This window comes from Triturus cristatus, chromosome 3_2 (genome assembly GCF_964204655.1).
Source record: "Triturus cristatus chromosome 3_2, aTriCri1.1, whole genome shotgun sequence".
Classification (NCBI taxonomy): Eukaryota; Metazoa; Chordata; class Amphibia; order Caudata; family Salamandridae; genus Triturus; species Triturus cristatus.
Window position 1 is genome coordinate 789,878,483 of NC_140584.1, and position 19,347 is coordinate 789,897,829.

At 43.6% G+C, this 19,347-nt stretch overlaps 1 protein-coding gene across 3 annotated transcripts in view; it reads right to left on the minus strand.

The window, feature by feature from the left end:
• FASTKD2 (FAST kinase domains 2) overlaps window positions 1–19,347 on the minus strand; it is a 307,901-nt gene that overhangs the window by 65,102 nt on the left and 223,452 nt on the right. For all 3 annotated transcript variants that reach the window (XM_085648896.1, XM_085648894.1, XM_085648895.1), the window contains one exon: window positions 13,514–13,677. In XM_085648896.1, the coding sequence (XP_085505022.1) occupies window positions 13,514–13,677 (164 nt within the window). The remainder of the gene's footprint in view (window positions 1–13,513; window positions 13,678–19,347) is intronic.

Genomic DNA, 19,347 nt, shown 5'->3' on the forward strand with positions numbered 1-19,347 from the left:
ACCACCAACTGGCAGCCTGCTGCTGGTATTGATCGTGCATTTTTTCAGTATGCATGTCAGAATGTTTTAATGAAATAGAAGAGGAAGATATTTGGGAACTAACTTAAAATGTGCCCTATGTTTTATTTCTAAAGCACTAACCATCATTTCCATGACAAACTGAACCCCCTTATTTTGATTCTTTCTAAATTAAATGTTTGAAATTTTACCAGTTTAATTCAATCAACATGACTTGAGGTGTGCCATATTTATGTCATAAGTAACATTGTTAGAGCACTAGTTGTTCTTTAGAACACTCTGGGAGGCTGCAGGAGAACACAATGAAATCAACTGACAGGCTGCTCCTGTTGGAAGTAAATAATTTACTGAGAATGTTAGACTTCATTTTCATATAGCTGAAAAAGATAGTGTGAATTTACAGTAAAATATGCTCTCAGTTTAATTTCTGGAGCACCTTCCATAACCTCTATAGGAAAATCATGAGAAAACTGTTTTGTCTCAAACATGATCCATGAAATCAAAGTAGAAGGCTTTTTCACAGGGCAAAATCACCTTAGAACACACCACAATAACTAAAATTAGTATGGTACCATCAACAAAGAATTTATGTTGTAATTAATACCTGTTATCTCCATTTATACGTTCTCCTTTTTGTGACCCTCAAAACCTGAGATTCACTGCAGTGCATTTCAAAGGGTGCTATCAAGTACATTAGCCCCAAGATGGCTGCCAACACTTCAGGTCAAAGTGTTGGCAGCCAATGAAATTTAAGTAGGGTTTTAGTAGGCTGTTGTGCTCCTGGATAGCTATGTTTTTAAAACTTTAATAGGATTTACACCAAATCACAAAAAACACGCTTTCTGGACCAACATCCAGCTTTCTGTCAAATTTGGTGTAATTCAGCCGTTCGGGCTGCAGTCATGTTCAAAAAATGAAAAATCCCCATAGACATATCATTGGGAAAATACGTTTTGGGACCCTCTTTTTTTCCTCCACCCCCGCTTGATGGATGACCCTGAAGCTTTCTTTCAACAGAACAGTAGAACCAAAAAGGAACAAGTTTTGGGAAGATTCGTCAAGCGGCACCAAAGTTATTGGCAAAACAAAAAACGCTTTAACTTTGGAAACTTTTGTCCTAACTATAACTAGCCACTGGTGACTGCTAGTGAGTATATATATACATACAGTGCTGTGACTACCCGTTGGTAAAGCATGGGGGGGGACGGACGGGGACAGACAGACAGACACACACACAGCCCCGGCCCCCCCCCCCCCCTGTCCCCATGCTCTACCACCGGGAACACATGGCACTGCAGACTCCAAGGAATATTCAAATCAATTTTATTATTTCATCACCACTTAGTGCATTAGAACGGACGGTTGACACGTTTCGGCACTCTGCTTTCACTGGACCATAGAGTCCCATCGTCCATTTCATCTTTTAAAGTGCTCTCACAGTGCAGTCCCTGTTCATTAAAACCAACAAACTAGACTAAGTCTCCATTTTGCTCACTGCCAGTAAACATCCACCATATCTTTTTGATCACTGTAAAGTATTATATTCCATAAGTAAGCAAAATGTATGAGAACATATTCAGAAAAACGGAGACACAAAGAAGATCCCATTGTCTTTTTTGAGATGACAGAAATGTATCTTTGAACAATTAAATTTTTCTACTGAAGTGCAAGTGCCTATAAGTTAAGAATAACAGAAATCGACCATTTTATACTAAGGCATGGGGTTTAAATACCAATTCACATTGCATTATTGAAGCTAAATTGTTATAATTTTGTATGACTTGTTTTTCCTCTATTTTCAATACTGTAAATATTAAGTGAAATGTATACATTTCCTTTTTTTAGTGCTTTTACCAAAGTTCCAATATCAATGTACAAATTCCAACAAATTGTTGCCTAAAACATTGATACGGTTCTCTAGTAATTAATACTGCACTAGACAATTTCCACTATTCAAGCTGTAAACAATTTCTATTATACAAAGGCTGCAATAAATATATCTAATAAATAATTGCAGTAGGTACTTAAAATGTAAAACTGATATCATATTAGGTGCAATTTCGTAACAAATGCAAATCCATAGAAACTTTCCCTTGCAAATATTAACTTTATATCCACAATTCAGATAAATAAAATGGAAGGGAAAAAAAGGAAGCACTTGCCAGTTCTGTTGTCTTGACCTAAAACAAGATTTTCGTGCAAAATTGCAAGATATATCTATCAGAATGATATCCAAAAATAATATCATTAAGTAAAGTGCAATTTTGAATAAAAAGCATTGTCATTATACCCACAATTATGAGGAAAATGAAACAAAATCTATAATGCCCATAGCAAAATGTTATGTAACCTATCACAGGATATATGGACCCCACATTATGCCTCTAAAGGTTCAATGTTGTCCCAGTTGACTAAATGAGTCTTTCCTAAAGTGCAAGTGCCTAACGAGTAAACAGATCTTTCCTGAAGTGCAAGTGCCTAATGGCCCTATCCAAATAGAAGTATGCATCATATTAAATAATCTTATGCATATTAATCATCAACTAAAAGCTCGGTCAAACCATTTGCTGAAATCCCACAAACAGCTTTTTTACATTCTTTTTATAATGTGTGAGTAATTTCCACTTCTTGTAGCTTTTATTTTATCATGTTCTATTTATACGAATTTCTTCTGATAAGAAAAGAGGGGAAAGCATTGGGAGGTTGAGAGGTAAGACAGAACAGATGGTTGATCAGATCCATCACATAGCGTACTTTTTAACCCATATGTACATGTAATTCAGCATCAAGGCTATGTCCATATGGAATTTCATTTCCTAGTGCTATTATTTGACGTGAGTCCATTCGTCTTAGGGATAAGCCTCTGTCCCCACCTCGTTCTCCTGCGATGATGTATTTAATACCAAAGTACCGAATCTATTGGTTGTTTCTTTCATCTTTCTCAAAGAAATGTTTAGTTATCAGGTAGGAAAAGTCACAATTCTTTATACCATGTAGATGCTACAAAATTCTCAATTTCAGTTTAATAATAGTTCTCCCGCATATTGTTTACCACAGGAGTATTCCAACAAACAAACTACAAATATATTTTTGCATGTGATATGTTCCTTGATCTTCTCCAATCTCCTATCTTGGAGTTTATAAAACATAGTATTCTTTCCATGTTCACATTCTCGACAATTGTTCCATTTCCAAAACCCGGGTGTTCAACCAGTTTACCATCAATGTTATTTTTTTGCATAAAGATGACTGTGTGAGGAGATCCCCCAAGGAGGCAACTTTTCTGTACGTTATACTAGGTTGATCAGTCAATATCTCTCTTAATGTTTCATCCAAGCAAAGCATTTTCCAATTTCTCTTGAAGATTTACTTAAGTTGTTTATGACCCTTATTTAACTCCATAATCATACTGATTTTATCTTCCTTTGAAGTTTTTCCACGGGTGACGAGGAGTTCCTCTCTTTTCTTTCAACTCTTTCCTTTGCAGTGTCAACCACTTCCACTGGACAACCTCTAGCTAGGAATCTTTCTTTCATTTCGTCTAGCTGTTCTTCCATATCATTAACTTCAGAGCGTTTTCTTTTGACTCTTAACATTTCCCTATACTTGAGGTTTTTAGGGTGACTGCTGTTCGCATGGAGGATGCTATTGCAGTAAGTTGATTTTCGATAGATTTTTGTACACAAGTTCATATCCTTTATGAATAGTTCCACATCAAGGAAGGTGACACATTCAATACTGACTGTTGAGGTAAAACGGAGATTGCAACTGTTGTTACTTAGAGACTGGATGAATTCCTCCAAATATTTGGTGTCACATTTCCATATCACAAAAAGGTCATCTATAAAACTTGTCCATAGTACAATATGTTTCAGTATATCTTGATTTTCTTCTCTCCATAAAGTTTCAACCTCACAAAACCCAATTAGGAGATTGGCGTATTTAGGGGAAAAAGAAGTCCCCATAGCTGTTGCCTGCTTCTGTAGAAAGTACTCTCCATTAAATAAAAATACATTGTGGGTCAGGCAAAAGGATAGCATACCTATTAACATTTCTCAATGTTCCATGTAACTAATGGATCTTGCTCGTAGAAAATGTTTTACAGCCAGTATACCATCCTCATGTCTAATAGATGTATACAATGATGTTGCATCAATTACATTGTTTTCTTTCCAGGGGTTAGCATTGATCTTTGCTAGAAAGTCCATATTTTCACATAAGTGAGAAGTTTGGGATAAAAAGTAATTTGCTGGAAAGAGGTCAATAAATCTTGATGTGCAATGACCCAATTGAGCTGACGATCGGTCTGCCTGGTGGTTTTTGCAATGACTTGTGCACCTTGTGGAGGAAGTAGATGGTGGGAAAAGTGGGATGTTCAACTCTCAAGTAAATGTATTTCTCTACATCAAGGAGGTCCACATTTCTCCATTCTTGTACCTTCTGAAGGTATTCATAGGTTATAGTTCCTGTTGAATTCCCCTTGAGTTTCTTGTAATGTAGATCATTTCCTAGTTGTCTTTTAGCCTCAGCCATATAGTCAGTATAGTCATGAATAATGATGTTGCCACCTTTATCAGATGCCTCTATTATATTTTTTTAATCCAATTTTAGTTCTCTTAGAGATGTGCATTCTTTTTTAGTTAAATTCCTTAACATTCGTTGGCTGTTTTTTTCTAATCAAATGGTTTATCTCTTTTATCATTATCTCTTGAACGAGATCAATTTTGTTACGGGGGGAGGGGCAACTGCGGACAAAAGATTGATTTAGCTTTTAGTCCACTATCCCCTCCTTTCCAAGTTGCAAGGCCTATATATTTACATAATTGTTCCTCTGATGTTTGGGACAACATAATTTCTTCCATATTTTCTTTGGATTCCCTCTTCAAGGTTGCAAGTGTTCTTAGGGTTGGTAAATCCTGCATCATGATCATTGATGTTTCCAAGGATTTAGTTGTTCTCCTTTTGCTTTTCAAGGGATGTGTCTCAAAATGTTTTCTTAATTATAATTTGCGACCAAATTTGTGCAAATCAATGTGTAAATTAGGTAAATTGATTCCATTGTCCGGACAGAAAGACAATCCCTTATTCAACAGGTTTATTTGATTTAAGCAGAGGACTTTGGAGGAGAGATTGAAGACTAAATTCTCCCTTTCCTATTTCCTTTTTATTTTTACTTTCTTCTTCCTTGTTTGATTTTTCCCTCTTCTTCTACTCCTTCTGGTTTTGACTTGCCTTTTTCTCTCCCAGGGATGGTCCCTTTCCCTATTAAAGTAATTTGTACTAGTGGCATTTCCCATGAAAAATCCAGAGTAGAGACATTGAGATCCTTATCCGCAGATCTTTCATCACAGCGGTCCACTGTTCCTGAAGTTGCATAACCTGTGAACTTATCCATCACAACTCTGTTTCTTAGGGAATCATATTTTCTGGCAAACGTGTAGATACGCCCACTGGCGTAATCTATTCAATCCCTGTTAAATTTGTTTGCCTTTCTCTTTTCTACTTCCAATTCATATTTACTGATCTTTTTCTCCATTAGTTCCAAAGCTCCCTTAATTTCCTCATTCATTACGTTTCTGTAATTCTTGTTCCAGATCTTTAATTCTTGCAATACCTTCTCCAGTTTTCTTTCTGCATGTATGAGGGTTCAAATTATGAGGGTTCACATTAATTTAAAAGAAAATTTGTGTCATTTCGCCGCTGCTAGATTCAATCCTCATCTAGATCATTTAAAGTAGACATAATCAGAATTCTCAAGCCCCTTGACACTCTTATTTTTAATATACTCCTCCACTTCAAAGCCAAGCCAAGGTCATTGAGAAGGCCTTCAACGACCAACTCTCCGAGTTCATCAAAGCAAACCACGTCCTGGGCATCTCCCAATCTGGCCTCCGAAGAAACCACAGCACTGAGACCGCACTCCTCGCCACCACCGATGACATCCGTTTCATCCTCAACCAATCCGAAACGGCAGCCTCCATCCTTCTGGACCTCTTGGCCGCCTTCGACACCATCTCCCAGTGCACCCTAATCATGAGACTCCGCGATGCCGGCATCCGTCGACAAGGCCCTTGACTGGATCCATTCCTGCCTCACTGGTCAAACACAGCGACTCAGGCTACCACTGTTCCTCTCAAAACCCATAGAGATCAGCAGCGGAGTGCCCCAGGGCTCCTCCCTGAGCCAAACTGTCACTGTGCCACTGGAATCAAGCTATCCTGGCTGAAGAGGGGTGAAACCCCGAAACCGGTCCTAGGATGCTTGTTTACGGTCCAGGGAGGACCTGGCTTGGCAGTTCGGGCTCAACTGTTCCCATGAGGCACAGGGTCAAGACTGATTTGCATATGGCCAGGTCTAAACTGGGGTGTCATGGTGAGCAAAAGAATGATGGATTTAACCCAGATCTCTTGACTGGGGGTGAATGTTTTGATTTGTTCTGCATTCCGTCCATCAATTGTGCGTCTTTTGCACATTGTTAGGCTTGGCATATTTTGGTGTGATTCCCCGGAGTTTTTTGCTTTCTGACCTCCCGTTCTGACTCTGTTTGTGCTGGCTTAGAGTTTCTGCGCACTTTTCTCACTGCTAATCAGTGGTAAAGTGCAAGTGCTCCTGTGGTAAAATGTGTTCTGGATTGGTGTTTCCATGATTGGCCTGTTTGATTTAAGTGTCAATCCCTAGTAAAGAGCACTGCATGTGCCAGGGCCTGTGAATCAAATGCCGTTGGTTGTCTGCAGCACAGGATTGTGCCACCCACACGAACGGCCCGAAAAAGGTAACTCAAACTCGACATTGCGGAGCCTGCGCGCAGTTTGTAACTGCCATGTCGACTTGGCCAGTGCACACTTTTGCCAGTCCCTCACCTTTCTTTTCTTACATGTCAGCCAACCCTAAGGTAGGCCCACGGTATCCCTGTGGGCCGGGTGCAGTGTATGTGAAAGGTAGGACATGCCCTGGTGTGTGTGGCATGTCCTGATAGTGAACTACGGCCAATTTAGTTTTTTGCTATTGCAAGGCTACCTGTTCCACATAGGACAGAATGGGGAGTTTGTTTATAACCTCTTAAAAACATAACTGGGCTGGGGAATTAGGTAGTAAAATAAAGTTTAGTATGCCTGAACTCAGAATCTAAAGATGCCTCTTTTCGTGAAGGCTATTTTTAGGTCTCGCCTGAGCAAGCGTGCATGCGCTGCCCTGCGAGGCATTTAGTAAGGGCTTTTGAACTCAGAACACACGCTTGTGCGCTTTTTTTTTATTATTAACCCGCAATTGGCCTGTGCATGCGTATTTCTTAAAAAGACAGCACGCAATTGATCTAAGGCGGGTGATTGTCCCGTCTTTTTTGTTCCCTGGCCTAGGCTGCTCGGGAGCGAGCATCAATGCCATCTGTTTCCAATTATCGTGTTCGCGTTAATTGGAAACAGATGGCGCGATGGTGGTCAGCGCTGGTTTTTCACCTGCGTCTGGCACAAGCGTGCACCACTCCTGGGCATGCCGTTACTTATTAACGTCTCCTATTGGGCTACCACCAGCGAGGTTACCTACTGGAATTCAGCCAAACTATGATGCTTCTCTCAACAGACTTCTTTGAATCATTTTCTCAATACTTTTTGTGATTGTGCTTTGTGTTCACGTCCAAGGCAGCACTTTGGAAGTTAACTCGATTGTCTGATTCCACACGTATCTTGTTGACGTTTGGTGGTAGCATTTATTTTCAAGGTAGTAGTGTACATTTCCATTATTTGGACACAGTTTCAAATTAGCAGTGAGTTTTTTTTCACATCACTTCCAGCCATAGCACACAGGTTAGTGATACGTACGGATTTGCTCAAGATCACACACTTTTGGTGAAGTGGGGATGCTGGGATTAGCAGTTGGGTTAACTGGTTCAATCTGTGCGCCAGGATATCCCGCAGTGGGTAATGTGTGCAAAATAAGCGTAATCAGACATACATCTCAGCTGAACCAATTTTTCAGTGAACATTCTAAAGCCATGTTTGCCAGTGACAAAGGGATCAAAAGTGCATCGGAATGCACGGATGGGAAACGGATGGGGCCAGTGGCTAAAGCATTGTTGCCACATAATTGACAAGTTAGACCAGGTCAAGGGGGAACAACAAACCTGGTAGAAAGGGGGGGCGGGGACAGCGTGAAAAGTAGAAAATAACAACCTAAGAGCGCCAAGAGGCCAGACATCACAGAGCGATTTTTGTTTAATTTCCTCCGTTTTATTTCCTTTTTTATTTTACAATTTCTTACTTTTCTTCTTTCTCGTCGTTTCTTCAGACTTCTACTCGTTTCTTTCGTTTTTTCCATGTGTTTCCTCTGTTTTTCACTAAAAACTCTAAACTTTGGTTCTTGTTTTTAATACCTCTCAGCACTCCTCCGTGTTTCTTTTCTTTCCCATGATACTATATTCCATTCATGCACAAGGCAGAGGACAGATGAACGCCTTTAGTACTGTACACGTATCTCGACTTTTTCTGCGTTCGGCCACACCCCCCATATCGTAAAGTGGTGGCGGAGATGCCCTACAGGGGGCGCTCAGGATCTGCCCCCTGGGGGTGGCATTACTTTCACGCGAAACACAGGGCACCTAGGCTGAGACCCGTGGAGCGGCGCCAACAACCTGTAACTGCCACCCATTGTACACCAAGGAGCAGAGTTTACAACTCCCTTGTGTGTGGTGAGTTGGGGGGGGGGGGGGGCTTAGTAGTTTGTTGGTGTACATGTTCGTGGTGGGGCGATTCCGCAGTTCCTGCATGGGCTGCGCACACACTTTCTCACACAAACATATATATTAACTCTTTCTCAAGTTGTCTATGACGCACACGCTCTCTTAACACACGCCTCAAGTTCTCTCATGCACGCATTTCTTTCAAGTTGTGTATCACACACACGCTCTCAACACACGCACCCAAGTTCTCTCACGCACGCATTTCTCCCATACACATTTTTCTAAAACACATCTCTCTCTCACACATGTTTTCACACACACTCCCTTATCTCACAAACACTGTTTCACCCTCACATTCTCTTCAACTCGGACTCTCCACTCACGCACACTCTCAGCTTGCCCTATCTGATGCGTTGCATCCCGTGTGACTCTGGATATTTTGAACAAGTGCAGCACAGGTGCTGCTTCCATTGACAATTTATTTTTGCAACAGGTTTAATTTTACTTTTTTCCAAGCATATGCATGCCACCTTTAGACAGCGACATTTTTTTCTTTTTTTATTGCTTTTTCACTTGTTTTCCTTTGTTGTTAGTTTTGAACAGGTAGGACTCAGCATAAGTAAGGAAACGCAATACTTTAATATGTAGATAATGCACCACTTGCTCAGTAATTAATTGGGTTTACAATTTCTTCCTTTAAAACATGGGAATGACTGGATTATTAACAGGTGATGTATGGCTATATATAACTTCACAAGGGCGAGACCTATTGGCCTTGACAATGCTAGTTACATTCTGTGTTTGAAAATACCACTTTTAGAAAGTAGGTATTTTCTTGCTCAGTCATCCAGTGTGCCTCTACTGGAATGTGGATTGCATGTCTGGGTTTTAGATGACAGAAGGCTGGGGAGCAGGAGTGGCTCGATATAGTCTAGGTGGGTCATGAAAGGGCTGAATAGGCCTGGGCTGCAATTGGGGAAGGGGGAGGAGATTTCCTTGCACCTCAAAGGGCCTAGTCTGCCTCTGACCGACCATGCTGTCTCTACCTCCTGCCAGGAAGTCACAACAGAGAAGGCAGAACTGGTTCTGGCTGGGCACAGACACTCTCTGCCTAAGAGATTAAAGGATTTTGTGATATAAATATTGGGGCCCAGACCCCTGAACTTTAGAACTCTTTTGGATCAAGAAGACTGCCAAGAAGAAGAGCTGGAGAAGCCCTGAGGAGGAACTACCACTTTGCTGTGTGCTTTGCTGTGTTGGCCTGCAGTGGCTGCTTCCGTCTTGGGCAGTGAAAGGACTGGACTGAACTTTCTTCAATCTACTTTTGAGAGATTCTCCAAGGGCTTGAGGTAGAGCTTGCCCCCTGTTCAAGAAGTCTCAGGAACAGCAAAGACTGCAAGCTCTTCTGCCCTCAGCACTGGGGACTGTGTGTTTTGTGCTGCAACAGAGGAAAAAGCAATCCAACGCCCTCTATAACGCCGCTGCTGACTCCGTGTCCTGAAGGCACCGCAGAGGGCACCGCCGCAACACGACCCTGGTCTCACCGACGATGCCTGCTGATGCCGTCACCGAGCCGCTGATCGCACCGCGACCTGTGGACACCGCACCGCCTCCCTTCACGACGATGCCTTGGTATCCCCGACACCGCCGCTCCATGCCGACATCTACACCACTGCTTGCACCGTGGTTCGAGGGCACCGCTCATAAAGTTACAGGACGCACCGCCCTCATCCCGCACCATAGCCTTAGCCTATCGATGCCGGTACCATCGACATCAGTTCGTCAGCTGACGACAGCGCTTCAGCCACGACGCTGCCGCTGATTGCACCGTGACCTGCCAGCACCGCGACGAGCACCGCCTTCACCTCGCCCCTGGTCTCACCGGCGACGCCATCTGACACCGCCACCAAGCCGCTGCTCGCACGGTGACCTGAGGGCACCACACGCCGCACCGCTGTACTTCGCACCGCAGCACCCGACACCAGCACTCCTGACTTCAACAGAGGGGAGTTTGACCTGCAACGCATGTGACTTCAAGGGCCTTGACGACTCCTGCACCAACCTCCGGAACCGAGGCCTGCGGATGCCGTGCTTTCGGAAGCACAACAAGAGGTCGCAGAATCCCTGCATGTCTAAAAGGTACTGTTTGCGGGTGTTCCTGACACCGTAGCTGGCCTGCGACGCCGCAGTCAGCCAGAACTGTTTGGATTTGTTTGCTTACGACGCCGTGATTGCCCTGGACAGAGCTATGGACATCAAGGAACTATTTTTCAAGCGTATATTGACAATTGAAGATTTTTAAGTACTGCATTGTGGATTTTTATCGTTTTTGGTCTTGTCTGAAATACATAAAAATATTGGATATTTTCTAAACTGGTGTGATGTCCTTTTGTAGTGCTTACACTGCATTAATGCTGGTTATGTGCAAATGCTTTACACACTGCTTTTAAGATAAGCCTGACTGCTCCTGCCAAGCTAACAAGGGGGTGAGCAGGGGTTATTTTAGGAGTGTAACTCCCTTATCCTGACTAGATTGGTGGTTTCTGCATGACTTTGGCACATGCCCTAGCCGACCAGAAATCCCATTTCTAACACACACCCTCTCCAATGTCTACATGGGCCCACTCGCACACATCGTCAGGAGCCACAAACTCAAAATTGTCTCCTATGCCACCCAGCTGATCTTCTCCCTCGCCAACGAACCTACAGCTGCTAGAAACAACTTCCACAGCGGTAAGAAGGCCGTCGCCACCTGGATGAAAGAAAGCTGCTTCAAACTCAACTCGGACAAGACCAAAGTCCTCTTCCTGGGACCCACCCACTCAGCTTGAGACAACCTCTTGGTGGCCCGCCCGCCACACTGGGAACCCCCTCACCCAAAGTACCATGCACAAAATCTCTCCATCATACTGGACTCCTCGCTCACAATGAACTGCCAGATCAATGCCGTATCCTCATCATGCTTCCACAAGCAATGCGTGCTTCAAAAGACATTCAGATGGATCAACACAGAATCCAGAAAGACGGTCACCCAAGCCCTCATCAGCAGCAGACTAGACTACGGCAATGCAATTTATGACGACGTCACCCAGAAATTCCTCAGGAAACTACAGAACGTTCAAAATGCCGCAGCCAGACTGGTCCTCAACATCCCCTGCCACATTCACATCATCGAACTCCATTCAGAGCGCCACTGGCTCCCAGTCAACAAAAGAATCACTTTCAAACTTCTCACACATGCCTATAAAGACCTCCATAATGCAGGATATCTGTATCCCCGCCTCTCATTCCACGTACTTACCAGACACCTCCGCTCCACCAATCTGGCCCAGGCCACCGTCCCACAGATCCGCAAGGCCAGAACCAGAAGAAGATCCTTCTCCTACTTCACCGCCAAGAACTGGAACAACTTGCCTCTCCACCTCAGGCAATACCAGTCGCTGACCCAGTTCAGGAAGGATCTCAAGATCTAGCTCTTCGACAGAACCCCCAGCATCCAGATGGATCAGCAGCCACATTACGCCCGTCAGCACCTTAAGACCCTGACGAGTGAGTAGATTTACAATTCCCTGATTGATTGAAGGGTGGTTGATTGAGGGGGTCATTTCCCATCTCCTTGTTTACTTCCTTTACCAGCGTGTATTCAAGATCTTTGATAGTGCTCGATGTTTATTTTTCTCTCTCTTCTCCTTGTGATGATATCGTTAATGGCATTGAATTATCATTTAATAATTCACTTGCTCTCTGGGCTCCTAGTTTGCCGCTTTGTGACATGTTATCTGCCAAAGACTCAAAAATGTCCAATTTGCGCATTAATGTTAGTATACTCCTTGTGGAATGTCGTTTGCAGATGGAGTCTGCTCTCCCAGTTGTTCCATACAACTTGGGTGCCGGAGAAAATGCCCCAAATCTTTTTACTTTATACTTCCCGTGTTTACTGGTTATCGCCGAGTCAGTCCCTCTAAGCATATGACCTTTGAGCACGGTCGCAGTACCGGTTGACCGCCCGCAGGTTGCCTTCGGTATGGGGTTGGTAGTAGCTACCCCCACCGCTACCTCCGCAGCGCTGAGTAGAGTTGCCTCAGATATTACCTCCAACAACCGTATAAGCTTTGCTGCTGGTGTCACCCGCTTACCAGTGCCCGTTTCTTCGCTGTCTGCAAAAATGCTGCACAGCCTTGCAGCAGTGGCAGTAGCGTCAGCGAAAACCCCTCTGTGGATTTCAGAATGCTGCTGAATCGCAGTCTCGCCCCACTCTCCAGGTGCACGTGAGACAGAGACAGACACACACACACAAATTCATCAGGAAACTACAAAATGTTCAAAATGCTGACCCCCGCCCATTTGACTATGTAATGTGTATGTGATATAATTAAGCAGTATTAAAATCAGTTTTCCTATTTAAGAGCAAGACATGAGGCATTTACTTTTAAGCCGCACCTTTGTCACACTACGATCCTTTCTCTATATGGAGGACCACAATCTAAGAAAAGGTGAAAATCCTTTACGTAGCAAGAAATAAGAAACTTGGTTGACCCAATGTAGAGCACACACCCAAACTTAAAATAATTTGGAGTTTAAACAGACTAAATATTTGGGGTCTGGAAAGGACAACCCACAAGAACATTCAACTTCAGGGCAAAGCAGGCATGGCACATCTGACAAAAAATATTAATAACCACAAAGCTATTGGACCCAAAGGTGACTGTCCAGACAGCGGCTGTAAGAATAGTGGACAGGCCTCCTTAATAACTCATCTTAATTTCTACAGTTTCTGAAAAATTAAAATTTTAAATCCATTTGGATCACAGGGGTTCTTACCTGAGTTTAGTAGCTCGTTGAGTGTATCCTCTTGAAGTAGTTGGTCTAGAGGCGTTTGTGGAAAGTATCCCATTATGCAAAAGGAATAGACAACTCTTAGTAGCTCCACAGAAGGAATCCGAGAGAGATACAATTCCAAAATAGTATTTAAGGCATCCAGGAACCTTTAACAATACATAAAAGTAAGGTAAGTTATAAAGACTTTCTATACAAATCTACACTATTGGCTTATCTACATGTTTGAAATCATGGTCTGCGTACAAGATATTCACATGAAAGGAAACTACCATTTTATTAGGGTGTGAGAGGTAACGCTACCAACTGTCAAACAACACTTCTTCAAATATTGTTTTGAAAACAAATAATTTCTTTTGTTGTTTGAAAAGTATGAACCTAGACTCAAGATGCAGTGGAGCCCTGTGCATGAGAAAAAAATGGGGAGCACGGCACTTATTTTTGAAAAGTAAGACACTTTTCTGCTGACTGATCAAAGGTGCTCATGAGTAGGAGTAATGAGGCAATCATTAACAAACACTGAGGGGTCAGGCCAATGCCAGGCAGAGGCTGTCACGTATGACTTAATAACATTGTGATACCTGTGTGACTACTCACAATCACTCACCATTCCCAAAGGACAGTAGAGATAGACTGCTACAGCCTGTAGCATTGGCCCACCAAATTATACATCTCATTAGCAGATTGTCCTTAGCTAGGATGCTCAACTGTGGTGGAATTTGCATTGGTAGTCCTGCTTTTTTAGGTCTCGCCTGAGCCAGCGCATGCGCTGTCTGGCGGGACTTTTAGTAAGGGCTTCAGAAAATGCTACCACTGTGGCCTAGAGCTTGCGGTCAAGCGCACGGGCGCGTGCTTATGAGCAGAGGCGCCATATGGCTTTCCTCTCTCGTCATGGGTCATCAGCTTTCAAGATACGAGAGCTTTCGTTCACATTCCTGAAGTCGATAGCTTCCTTGTCATTTGCGTTACTAAGCAATCCTGGGCAGAGCCAACTGTTAAATTAAATTAATCAGGTTATTCGTGTTTACAAGCATCTCCTGAGAAACGCGGCGAAACTTTCAAACGACTCTGTGGTTTGAAAGTTTTGCCGCGTTTCTCAGGAGATACTTGTAATCAGCTTTCAAGATAGGAGAGCTTTCTTTCACATTCCTTAAGTCGATAGCTTCCTTTTCATTTGCCTATATATCCCTACCTCTCTTCTACCCCTCTACCTCTACCCCACTCTCACAGACACTCTCTCACACACACTCACACACTCTCACAGACACTCTCTCATAGACACTCTCACAGATGCTCACACTCTCTCACAGACTCTCTCTCACAGACGCTCAGACTCTCTCACAGATGCTCAGATACTCTCACAGACACTCTCTCACAGACTCACAGACACTCTCTCAGACCCTCACAGACACTCTCTCAGACTCTCACAGACTCTCACAGACACTCTCTCAGACTCTCACAGACACTCTCACAGATGCTTACACTCTCTCACAGACTCTCTCTCACAGACGCTCAGACACTCTCACAGACCCTCTCTCACAGACTCACAGACACTCTCTCAGACCCTCACAGACACTCTCTCAGACTCTCACAGACACTCTCTCACAGACACTCTCTCATAGACACTCTCTCATAGACACTCTCTCATAGACACTCTCTCACAGACAGACTGTCACAGACACCCTCTCAGACTCACCGACACTCTCTCACAGACTCTCACACATTCTCTCACAGACTCACCGACACTCTCTCACAGACTCTCACACATTCTCTCACAGACTCACAGACACACACACAGACGCTCTCTGACAGACTCACAGACACTTTCACAGACTCACAGACTCTCTCAGACTCTCACTCACAGACACTTTCACAGACTCACAGACCCTCACAGACACACTCTCTCAGACTCTCACTCACAGACTCTCACTCACAGACTCTCTCTCACAGACTCCCTCTCACAGACTCCCTCTCACAGACTCCCTCTCACAGACTCCCTCTCTCACACTGACTGACTCACTCTCTCACACTGACTGACTCCCTCTCTCACACTGACTGACTCACTCTCTCACACTGACTGACTCACTCTCTCACACTGACTGACTCACTCTCTCACACTGACTGACTCACTCTCTCACACTGACTGACTCACTCTCTCACACTGACTGACTCACTCTCTCACACTGACTGACTCTCACACTGACTGACTCTCTCACACTGACTGACTCTCTCACACTGACTGACTCTCTCACACTGACTGACTCTCTCACACTGACTGACTCTCTCACACTGACTGACTCTCTCTCACTGACTCTCTCTCACTGACTCTCTCTCACTGACTCTCTCTCACTGACTCTCTCTCACTGACTCTCTCTCACTGACTCTCTCTCACTGACTCTCTCTCACTGACTCTCTCTCACTGACTCTCTCTCACTGACTCTCTCTCACTGACTCTCTCTCACTGACTCTCTCTCACTGACTCTCTCTCACTGACTCTCTCTCACTGACTCTCTCTCACTGACTCTCTCTCACTGACTCTCTCTCACTGACTCTCTCTCACTGACTCTCTCTCACTGACTCTCTCTCACTGACTCTCTCTCACTGACCCTCTCTCACTGACCCTCTCTCACTGACCCTCTCTCACTGACCCTCTCTCACTGACTCTCTCTCACTGACTCTCTCTCACTGACTCTCTCTCACTGACTCTCTCTCACTGACTCTCTCTCACTGACTCTCTCTCACTGACTCTCTCTCACTGACTCTCTCTCACTGACTCTCTCTCACTGACTCTCTCTCACTGACTCTCTCTCACTGACTCTCTCTCACCGACTCTCTCTCACCGACTCTCTCTCACCGACTCTCTCTCACCGACTCTCTCTCACTGACTCTCTCTCACGGACTTTCTCTCACGGACTTTCTCTCACGGACTCTCTCTCACGGACTTTCTCTCACGGACTCTCTCTCACGGACTCAGCGCCACCACAGCATCACTCAGAAACACCACAGCATCACTCACGGCCAACACAGCATCACTCAGCACCACCACAGCATAACTCAGCACCACCATAGCATCACTCAGCACCACCACAGCATCAGTCAGCACCACCACAGCATCACTCAGCACCAGCACATCACTCAGCACCAGCACAACATCACTCAGCACCAGCACAATATCACTCAGCACCAGCAAAACATCGCTCAACACCACATCAGTATCACTCAGCATCGCCTTTGCAATAGTACACCACCACATCATCATCACTCAGCAAGACCTAAGTATCATTCAGCATCACCTCAGCATCGTCTCAGCACCAGTCACCACCACCACTACCACCTCAACATCACTCAACACACCTCAGCCTGCTCTCGGAATCTGCCATCTGTTGATTCTCCCCTAGCGTCTGGCCGCTGCTAGTGTTATAATACAGGTACTAGTTCATAACCTTCAACCTCCAATTGTTTATGCCCCCTCAAAAAAATACTTTAACAAGCATTGCAAGAACAAAAGAAAAATGAGGAAACTTTTTATTGTACATACATTTTTTAATATGGTCGTTCTGTTTGACATAATGCCTTCTTGGTAACAAAAATGCTTCTGGCACTTTTTTATTACAACTTTTCAGCATGCTGCACAGCAGCCACACTTCTCTACAGCACAGCTTAAACACATTGGCAAAGTCAATAGCTCTGCCTAAACACTTATAAGGCCCCGAAGGCGAGACCTATTGGCTATGCCAATGCTTGTTTTACTGTGCAAGCCAGGCTTATTACCCAACTGTACTGGATGCTTCACCCACACGCAGCACAGATAAGGTGGACCCTTGGATGTGACAAGCAAGCTGAGCCTTCGTGCAAATCGGGATGCTAGTGGGACTTAGGGCACTAGTGGAAGGTAATACCTTTTGGTCTCAAATGCAGTGTGTGCATGACTGCTTGTGCCTGTGCCTGAGAGTATGTGCATGTCAGTGTGATGAGAGTTCCAAAGTCTACTCCTAGCTAAACTGATAAAATGTGGTTCGGACCAGCAATATGGTGCTCAATATGTAAAATGTGCTGTATCAATGGCATGATGTCACCTACTGTAAAATACTGCGTGGCATAATGGTGATTATTCTTTACAACTGTGGGCATTCATGGCAGCATGTCTAACCTCAATATTAATTTTGGCTGTACCCAGTACTCTCCCCAGGCAAAATGCGGACGCTGAAATAATGTGGGGGAAACTTAGAAAACTGTGTGCATCCATAGCATGATATTCACTCCTAGTTGCTCTGATACAGTTTAATTTCAAGAATAATGTGTGTATACAAGGCATGACAGTACGCACACGTGATGGAATTTAGCATCTAGCATAGTGATGTTAATTCATGGCCTATTATGGACATCCATTGCATCATCCACGCCCTTAGTTTAATGCTGAAAATATAACTATAGTTGCAATTCTGAGCAATGTGTAGGTATCCATGGCATGAGATGGTGATACACAGATATACCAGAAAGTAACCATCAACGTGAGGCTATAGTACAAGTGAGTACTTGATAAAAATGACATTTATATTTTGATACCAGAAATGAAAATGCAGTATTTCAGGACAATGATGAGTTGGCAAGAGATTATTTTTCAAAAACGAAAAATGTATATTTGTTAGCGAAGTGTGTTTATTTTCCTAAACTGACATGTTATGATAGCTTGAGTCAAAATATTACAATGTTCAAATATATATTTGAAGCAGAAATGTTACTGATAATCACTACTGCTGCCTGTCTGTACGTTTGGAACCCCTCTGCTGTCCAGCTAAATAACCTGTGCAACAGCACTGGAGTATGAGCCTGGAGTATGGGCCTGCACAATCTATCTAACTCTGCAGTGTGAGGAGAAGACTGTGATCCAGGAGTACTATATTCATTCATCCATTCTGTTAGTCTGATGTACAAATTCAGTCGCAACATGATTGAAAGTTTACTTGAAAGGGCAAGTTGGAAAAGCGATAGGAAGCCATTTTTTGAAGTGTAGATGGATGCTATCAGAAGTGATAGACTATGTGAAATTACGTTTTTAACACCTATGTTTGGCAGACATTTTTCTTGGGGAATTGAACTGAAAAAACGCAGCAGATGCGCAAAATGTTATTGTGGTAGATAAACATGCAACAGTCATGGGAACAGTGAGGCATGACTGGCACACTGAGAAATCCAGAATATTTCATGAGTGGCCTCCAAGAGCCTAGTTTCACATAAATGTGTTTGAATATTTTACATTTCAATGCTCTATCTGCCCCATTTAAAAGAAATGTCCTCGGTGGACAGTCAAATGCTGAAGCTTCCCTGACATGATGTGCATTGTCATACCACAGTGAGGATGTACAGATAAAACCTGAATCAATGTTTTGAGAATACCGAATCATTGTTTTGGTTTTAATATTTCAGAACTGGTATATCTGACGTCTTTTGAGCCTGGGTTCTCCAGGACGTCAAGGAAACCTACCAACGCCTAGCATTTCTTAAACGTAGAGAGTTGGGGCAATCCAGAGTGATTTAGCATGTGTGAATCTCTGCATGGTTTCTTAACTAAAAAAGCCCAGAAAATGTCAAAACAATGTCTAACACGACCCCAATTACTTCTCAGGTTCTATTAGGTATGGTGGCTGGATATGCATCACACCCAGGGAGCTGTAGTAAGCCTGCGCACTTCTGAAATCTAGGGACCCAGGGGAATCCACGTTGGATCCCACCAGCTTTTTATAACCAGCATGCCTTTCAATTGTTAAAGTATGGGTGAAAACACTGAATTGCCTCACTGTGTGAGTGAATCCATCTCA